Source organism: Aplysia californica, unplaced genomic scaffold (assembly GCF_000002075.1).
Source record: "Aplysia californica isolate F4 #8 unplaced genomic scaffold, AplCal3.0 scaffold01306, whole genome shotgun sequence".
Taxonomy (NCBI): Eukaryota; Metazoa; Mollusca; class Gastropoda; order Aplysiida; family Aplysiidae; genus Aplysia; species Aplysia californica.
Genome location: NW_004798576.1, coordinates 68,873 through 77,958, shown reverse-complemented (window position 1 = coordinate 77,958; position 9,086 = coordinate 68,873). Strand labels below are relative to the sequence as shown.

The 9,086-nt window shown below is 38.7% G+C and overlaps 1 protein-coding gene across 3 annotated transcripts in view; it reads left to right on the top strand.

The window, feature by feature from the left end:
• The first annotated feature begins 365 nt into the window (after positions 1-365).
• The window catches only part of LOC101858460 (RING finger protein 10), a 24,662-nt gene continuing 15,941 nt past the window's right edge, over positions 366-9,086 (top strand). For 2 of the 3 annotated variants that reach the window (XR_004859399.1, XM_005112526.2), the window contains exons 1-8: positions 366-1,005; positions 2,784-2,959; positions 4,451-4,653; positions 5,472-5,620; positions 6,013-6,139; positions 6,858-6,997; positions 7,734-7,891; positions 8,705-8,842. Coding sequence is in view for 2 of the 3 variants with exons in the window: in XM_005112526.2 (XP_005112583.1) it covers positions 909-1,005; positions 2,784-2,959; positions 4,451-4,653; positions 5,472-5,620; positions 6,013-6,139; positions 6,858-6,997; positions 7,734-7,891; positions 8,705-8,842 (1,188 nt within the window). In the remaining variant the exon portion in view is untranslated. Of the gene's footprint in view, positions 1,006-2,783; positions 2,960-4,428; positions 4,654-5,471; positions 5,621-6,012; positions 6,140-6,857; positions 6,998-7,733; positions 7,892-8,704; positions 8,843-9,086 lie in introns of all 3 variants that reach the window. The other variant, XM_013090500.1, reaches the window with a different exon arrangement.

Here is a 9,086-nt window from a genome sequence, read left to right as displayed (position 1 = left end):
CATTTCAGTTGATGTCGTCATCACTTGTAACCCCGTTGAATCATTAAAAGTTCATTGATGTTATCCGACAAGTGATGAGTCATTCTTTAGGCTAGACTGCGTCATTAAGTACGACTAGCCTCTTTCAACTGAAAATGTCCCGTGCGCTCATATGACCTTTACCCCCCACAAAAAAACACAATAACAACAACAACAAACGTGTGTTAGTGAGAAAAGCGTGCAATGATAGAATCTAGTGAGTCGAGTCTTGTACTTGTAAGTAAGTCGTGTGTGAGTAGGCTAGGCCTAGGACGACAGTAAACATTTGAAACCAAACTGGCATTATTAGATTATGCCATGTTTGGTTGGCAAAGGCGGTGCTTTGGCAACATGTTTAGCCTATTTTTTTTTCGAAGCCTTTTCTCAAAGTGTCTCTTTTCTAACAGGCTAGAAATTAGAAATTAATATAAATTAAGATTATTAGAGCTTCCAAACTTCTTCCTTCATCGAAGGTAGGCCTAATGGTGTTCTCATTCAAAAGTTTGATAAGAATACCGAGAAAAATTCGACATTCTAGGATTACCTGGCATATTGTTTTCGTGCTGCACTTCGCGCATCCGGCATCCGGGGCCTGGTCAACTTCTTTACGCCATCTTGCTGAACGGCGATCAGCGATCGCACTGAGTGAAAAGGGCTCCCGCGTTCTGACGAGCGCACAGGGGTACAAAAGTACCCTACTGTCATTTTAACGTTTTCTTCTTAATTTGCAAAAATTTAATTGAATATTCTGTGTAGAATTATCTTTATTTTTTTTGTTAGTGGTCAATATGGCGATTTGAAAATGATGTCTCAACGTCTTGGAAACACCAACTCTGCTTTGCAGACTGGCTTGGTCCTGGGCCTAGAACTTTATTTTGCAGCTAACGTTAATGCTAGAGGAAAGCAGTTATACGATGGAGAAAAAAACTCCTACTCGTCCGTTACCTGTGCAGTCTAAGACTAGCGCTACCCCTGAAAGAAAATCTGGTAAGTTGTTTCTTTCTAAGCTACGATGGGATCACTGTTTCAACAACGTGTGCCCTGCTATTCTTTTCCCTCGGCTTTGTCTGCTCTGGTCCTGGTCAACTTCTTTTAGTGTTGCCAATGTTAATATTGGTGAAAAGCATTTGACTCTGCTTCCACTTATTTCACTGGCTTTAGGCCTACTCTGTGTGATTTTTTAAAATCATTTTATGAATTGTTTAGATTGTCTGTCACTTGGGTTGTCACTGCTGACAGGTGACTCTTCTTGTGCCCTGGATGTGGAACATTTTCAGGTCAAGGGTGTGCTAAAAATACTTGTATGATTCTTTACTATTTAAAGTAAGCTTGCTTTTGCAAGGCAAGTGTGGTCCTATTGCATGGCATTTATGAAATTCAAGCCTCATGTTTCTTTTCTCTGCTTGTTTTCGTTTTCTGCTTGTTTTCTAGATCTAGATCTAGTGATAGTGCCACTACTTTACTGTTTGTGATGCTTTTTTTGAAGTGTGGCCTTTCAAACAAAAGTGACAATTGGCATAAGTCAAGTAGGCTCTAGTGGTCGCCCCTAATTTTTCCAGTTAGGTTGGTCTAATATTGTGGAGAACTTCAGCAGCGATGACATGCCACCCAACAGCACTGCAGTTAGATTAAGAAGTTTGGGTTCTGGTATGTGTGTCCATTCTTTCTTGGGAGGCTTTATTTCTAGATTCTAGTCGTAGTAGTATGTGTATTGAAGTGTGCTTTCCCAGCTACTTCTGAATAGTGAAGCAGCAACGGCAACAGTGCTGTCATCCAGGCCTGTTTTTCTTTTATGGCAGTGACTATTTCTCGCAATGTTCGGGAAAATAAAATTGAACTCTATTTTTCCGAACGGTATCCGATCTCTGAGATTTTTTTGGTTATTTGCAAGATTTAGGCGTCGCCCTTTCATTCTGCCATCGGACTGGGAAGAAGCATTTTTTGCATTGAATTCAATTTCTAGAGCTAGAATCTAGAGATTTTCAAATGTCTGAATATTCAGATACTTCAGTTGTGGTTGGGGCAACGTTCCCGGACTACACTTCATTTAAAAATACCCTCAAAAGGTACTGCGAGAAAGCAAGATTGCTCGACCTTGGCAGAAACCTATTTTGCATTTAGTCACCCAGCATAAACTAAAATCCTTCATGTAAAAAAAAAAATCCCTTCGTTCACACCTTGCACACACACATGCACACACTCACTTTCACACACACACAGGCCACTCCATTCGCTTATTATCTACAAATCTCGAGAACGGAAACCGTTCAGAGAAATATAGCCGGCCTTTTTTTATTGACAAGAAGGGGACTAGGCCTACTGCGAACTCCTCGTGAGTGATCAGTAAACCTAAATGTTGGACATTGTTTCTTCTAGTATATTAAGTCATGGTATTGTGGCAGTGGGACATTTTCAAGTTCTTGTTGCATCTCTCAAATTTTTTTGCTCTGCCTAAAAGTATATTATAACAATGGCCCAGTCGAAATGTTTTGGGCACAATAGATGAAGACTGTTTTCTTTTCCATCTCTGTCCGTTTGTTAGGAGGAATTCCGTAACGAGCGATTGCTATGAAAAAGAAAGGAGGATAGGGTTTGGGGTAGGAGCAGGGTAAGGTTGGTCTAGGTCCCTCTTCTTTACTGTGTTTGTTGGGGTGGTCGCACATTACAGAAGTTCTTTCCTTTTTGTCTCTCAAGTTTTCTCATCCTTACCTTCAGGTTCTACTCACTGCTTGTTTGAAGATGTCTTTTTTCTGTCATTCTCACAGACTACTCAAACAAGAACAATGGAAGAAGAAGATGGAAGGACAATGTCAGCCCTGGAGGTCGCTCTTTGGAACCTGCACAATTGCCCGTCAAACCCCCTCCTCAGAGATGGAATCGAGGAAATGGTGACAAGAGGCCGCGACAGAGAGGCTATTATGGCGATAGACAAAGAGAAGAGGTTTGTTTCAGTTGTGTGGCACCCTCGTTGAGCAGGTAGTTGGTGTGTGCTCCGCTCTGGTCTGCTCCATTTTCCCCCCTGAATCTATTCTCGGTTGTTTTTCAGTTATTATGCTTACCTTAAACTTTTAAAAAAATTATTACAGTTAGGCACATACAATTGAACGTCAGTCATTCACTTTTGTCTGCACAAATCTACTTGGTCAACTTGTTATAAAGACCTTTTATCATGGTATAGAAACACTCTTGTTTTAGACTTTACGATACCAAAATGTTTATAGTTGGGAATGAAGACAAGAACTTTTGATTGGAGTACAAGAAAATTAACATGCTTCTGAAAACTGAGGTGGTGAATGACAAGCAACAGGCTAAACGTTAACAACAACGAAGCCAATGTAATTACTTTATGAATTAATTCTTTTTCAATTGAATAAAACATTTTGTCTACGATTAATATATTATAGTTATATATACTTTAAAAAAATCTAAATTGGGCATCTATTTTGAGTCACTGGTCGTTTCTTCTCCGCTTGGCTGAGAATTGTCTGCCTGAAGGCGGAATTCCGCTCATTGCAACACCACCGTCGGCTCATCTGAACGCCTCTTCCGCCTTTTTCCCCCCCGAGTTTCGTATTATAATGTAGTAAGAATAAAAAATCGAATTGAATAAGACAATAATAATTTTTGAAGTGTTTTAACTGCTGGCTGGACGAAACCGAGGTGCGTGCGCTTCAGTGTGTCGGCTGATACCATTCAATCAAGTACTTTTTGTTTTTATTCTTTCTGGTAGAATTGCATTTAGTTGTGACAGTCGAGTACCGGTAGTTATGAGGAGAACTGTGGTGACTTAGCTGTAGAAAGGCTGCAGAAAGAGTCAGGAGCCCAGAGGAGGGAGCAATGGCTATGAATAATTTTTTTTATCCATCTCAAGAATGATGTAGGTTCAATGTATAGTAATGGTTTATTTTCTTTGTGAGAGTGTTTGGGTAGACCCCCCTAGTTTTTAGCCTTTTTTGTGGTGTATGCCATTCTCAGCCCTGCTCCTGAAGTCAATATTAATTCCGTTTTGTTCTATTTTGTTGCCTTGTGTTATCAGTTCAGTTGATGCGGATGAGATGGGTGTAACTATGATTTGAATTCATTGAAAAGGTAGAATGGTTCTACTAATATATCTAACTTCTTTGCCGTCCTGCTGGGGTTTTTTTAGGCTTACCTTCTCCTAAACACGAAATGATTTTTCATGTGAAAATGAGCTTTTCTTTTTGCTTATTTATTTTCACGAGTTTGCGATCACTGTGTTGTTTTTTTCGACTTTCGTAATTTCACTGAACGTTTAAGAACTTTTTTGGCCCTTGTTAAATGTAACAGTTGGAGTGTGATTAAAGATTTGAAACTGAAAAAGTGCAACACAAGCAATGATTTATTTAAAATAATCAAAGACAATCAATTGCCTCTCTGCATAAATGAAAGCGAGCTTGATTCTTATGAACAGGTAGCAGAGGTTGATGATGCCCCAGAGGTATACAGCACAAGTTCCCGCAAGGGAAATGCCAACAACCTGTTGAGGTTTCACTATGGCTCCCATGATGAAGGAAGTCGTTCTGCCGGCCGATGGTCTGGGTATCGGGGTGGTGGTGGTCATGGCAGACAGAGAAAGACGGTGCGCTACAACAAGGAACAATTCCTACAAGCAAGGTTAGTATAGTTTAAAATCTTTGGACTCTTGACAACCCTGTTTTATTTAAAAAGCCACAAATTTTTCTTGTTTGAATATTTGCGAGTTTGTATCACTAAGACATCTTTATTAACTCTTTGAATACAAGATTTTTAAAATACGTTTTCGAGTATTTTTTAAATTTTATTTATCTTTGAAATTGTTATCTGTCAATATAGGGATGTGCACTGCTTAGGATGTAGAAGAATGTAGTCATAACATGCATCAAATAGAAGTTAATTGTGTTGCAAAAGCTGAATATATAGGAATCATAAATGTGTGACTTTTTGTTGAGTAAAAAACTTGGAAGAAATAATGAGAAATACTAACAAATCGCTACCCCAGAATTACAAAGTTCTATCTGCTCTGTGCCAAGTTTTGAGATTTGACATAAACGAATTTTCAGTTGCCCCTCATGCCAAACTTTTTCAAATGCAACTCGAAGAATATCTTGATAACATCTTGGAATAGTCTAACCATTTTGATAGAACAGACAGAACATTTTGGTTTCTGAGTCTTAATAACTCAAAAGCGATCAGAAATGTTGGAGAGAATTTTGTAATTTTAAGGTTGCAAAATATTGACAAATATCTTTTTTTTTTTCTTATAGTTTATTGGTTATGCCCCTGTGTATTCTCTTCAAATTGTTTGCCAGTCATCACATAGAAATGCCGATGTTGATGATTATTCAGTGCGCTTTATGGGGACTGCACCTGCGTAACTAGGTTTTTGCAATTTCAGACTAATGACACTGATTGCGCCAAATATGTCGCGTAAACATTGCATTTTGTCATTTCAGCTGCCAGTTTGTAGTGCAGGATAATGGAGAGTACTCCCAGCAAGCCGTTGACCCGGATGCCCTGGTGAAGTGGGATCTGGTGGAGCTGGTGCGCGTGTTCTCCACCGAGTCTGTTCTTTGTCCCATCTGCAGGAGCGTGCCGTATGCAGGTGAGTTGTGGGAACATTGCCCCTGAGTGCCTTGTACACCTTCTTTTGGTTTGAAGCAGTTCTGCGCCTGGCAAATACTTATTTTGTGCTTGAACAGATGAAGCCAAAGTGGCATGAGTGGTGCGACGTTTGGGCTTTCTTCTTGCAAGTTCAATGTTAGAGATGTTACTTTGTTAAATTGTGCATGCTCCTTTTGAACTAAAAACCCCTGAAAAGGAAAAAAATGTCAATGATCTATAGGTGAAAATATTTTGAATAAGTGTGAGAAATTGGAAAGAAAAGGGCATTGAGTCATTGAAAAGGAAAAATTGTGGTCCATATTTCGGAGTGTAGGATCTAACTTAATTATAGCAATTGAAGATAAAATGCCATCAGTTAAATGTTTCTTTCAGGACAAATAACCAAGTGTGGACATATTTACTGCCTAGCTTGCATGATACGCTATCTGGCGCTTGGGGATAAAGACTACAGGAGGTGTCCTATATGCTATGATGCCGTGAAGACAGAAGATCTAAGAAGGTACGTCATTGTGGTTAGGTGTACTATTGTGGTTGATGGTGATTTTTAACTCTTTAATGATAACCCTGTTCCCCATCGGGCGCTCCCGGACACCAGTGACAGTTTCGTTTCATTTAGTGCTAGTTTTTGCTTGTTTTTCGGAACTATTCCCGAACCAAGGTTATAAGTAATGACTAAGCCTTTGTTTCTGCCATTTAGAATTTGAGGTAAGCTTTTGGGGTTGTAAAGAGACATAGTGCGCCACATTTAGGTGACCGTAGAAAAAAACTGTGGTGGAAATAACTCAGGGTCTAAAGAGTTAAGTAGAAGTTCAATGAACTTCTTATATGATTATTTAAAAGTTCTTTCAGTTGTGTCATATTTTTCAGGGCAACTTCTTTTTGGTTAATAAAGTTCTTCCTTTTTTTTGTAAGCTGTGAAGTTTGAAATTCTTAACCAATTTCTTTTTTCTGGGGATTGCAGTTCCTTAATTTGTATTCTATTAAAAATATGTGATGGCAGGCTTTCACGATTAATGTGGAGGGTGCATTTCATTTTTAAACACCATTGCATAAAAAAGACCCTCAGACAAGCATGCCTTGGAGAAAGTAAAATGACAGGATCTTTTGGAATTAAAAAAAATGAGTTCCTCACAGATTCTTCTTTTTTCCTTCTTTAACAAAATTTTTAACTGCTGTTTAAAGAGAACCCTTTATCGAGTGTTGTTGGTGTGTTTCAGTGTGCGATGGGTCAAAGTGCCCGACTATAAAGTTGGAGACACCATTGAACTGAAGCTGATGCGCAAGAGTAAAGGCAGTGTGTACGTCTGCCCGAAGAAGCAGTGGACAGACAGACAGGGCGTTCCACACAACCTGCTTGGTAAGATGCTCCTGTAGGTCACATGTTCTGATTCAGAAAATTTACAATGGGTTCCCCTTTGAGGCTTTGGTGATAGAAAGATAACCCTTTCGGCCTCTGCCATTTTTGTGCACTCCGACTCCCTAACCCCTGTCCCGGCAGATACAGCAATGTTTAAGAAAAAAGAGGCATGCATTCTAAAAAATTGTTGAATCTTTGTCATAAGGTTTAGATAATAACATATAACAATGTTCAAAGATAAATGAACAAATATTATGAAAATTAAAGTTTAGTTAGGTTAGCTAATTTCGAAAAATGGGCAAATTCGGTATCCCCTAAAACTGAGAAGATGCGCTCTTGGGGCGGAGAGAGGTGCAAGCGCTGCTGAAAATATACGGGCCTGGGGCTGGAAGGGTTAAGAAAGAGCTTCCCTGTACATTGAACGTTTTCAGGGATGCTCACAAAGGATCCAGTTTTTTGTTCCCAGATGAAAGTACTGTCGAACCTGTCCCTAACAACCAGATAGTAGAGTGGAAAGAATTAAGGAAATTTTTTTCTGAGTTTACACTTATTCAATTTTTTCTAAGGCACTGTTTTATATTCGTTTTCTCTGGTGACTTGAAGAGAATGTTCTTGGGTTCAATAGAACAGGAGGACAAATACCTTGACAACTCTTTCTTTACACATTACTACATCATTAGTGTTGTTTCCCTTTAAGAAATTTAAAAAAATAATTTTTTTGTGGGGATCATTTCAGATGGCGAGAACACCAAATTTGCCAAGCTATTAGTGGCAGGAAAAGAAGAGATCCAGAGAGAAGTGATTGAGGTAGAGAAAGCCGACCTGGCTGCTCAGATGAAGGATGCTCATGTAACAGAGGAGCCTTTCATAGCCATGGCACAGGAAACATTGAAGGTTTGTTAGTTCCTCATTTTAGATAAATGGTAGTTTTTTTTAGAAGTACAGATCTGCAATATGCTGAAAAAAGTGCCTTTTTTTTCTCAATTTGACCTCAAAATGTTTATCTACTAAATTGAAAGCTTGATCATTTATCCTACTTTTGAAAAAATAAAAGTGAAACTGACTAGTTTTCTAATAAATTAGAATTACAATTTCAAAAGCACTCTATTTTTCAATGGTTATGCCGACAAAAGAACCTTTCTCTTAAACTGCTGTGAATAAAAAAAAAAGGGGGCGTTTTGTCAGCCTATGGCAGAGATCTGTTTTATGTCAAACCGTAATTTAAATCGCAACCTAGTTTTTTCTTTTGTGTATACTGTGGAAACAATTTTTTTTAGATCTATGATTTTTTAAAAAGTGAACACAGAAACCAAAGCTTGGTTTAGAAAAAGTTTTTGGGATTTCCGTGTTCCACTTTGATATAAGTGTGGACTCGACTTGCCGAAGTTCTTCGTCTCATTTTTGGGTATACTAACAGACTTTCAGAGATGACTCTTTGGCAGCTGTTTACTTTTTTCTTTGGTTCTGATTTTGGTAAAGTGCCTTGGTATATGTGGCGTATTAATTGTCATTTACACACAAAAGCATTTTCTCCAGTGCCTACACACATGTCTGAAATTAATCGTGGTCATATATTCAGGAAATTTTTATGTGGTGGTACCCGTGATTTGACACATTTACTTCTCTGATTTACTGTGCCAGTAACGTGAAAACAAGCAGTTTGTGAATTTTATTTGATTTTTCATTTGGGTTTCTTTGTTTGCTCAGAACCGTGAAGAGAACCTTCAGGCTACCAGAAGTTTGGCAGAGGTCAAACCCAGTGCGGAAGCGGAGCAAGAAGATGAGGCTGCAAAAGAATCTGAGCTTGTGACTTTGTCTGATGTATTGTTGGAAGAAGCTGAGGAGGTATGATTTACTTTGCAGAGATGCCAACCAGTACGATTTTACGTATTTTAGTACGATTTTTGGCCGAAAATACGCGATTACGACTTTTCATGATAAAATACGCATCCTGGAATGCGAAAAAATACGAGATTCAGCTTGGGCGGGTAAACCTAATGTTCTCAAGTCCCTTCTTTTGTCAAAATAGTATCAGTATCGCAGAACTGGAGTATTTGAAAACCAAGTCCGATGTTGTCAGTAAGTTAAA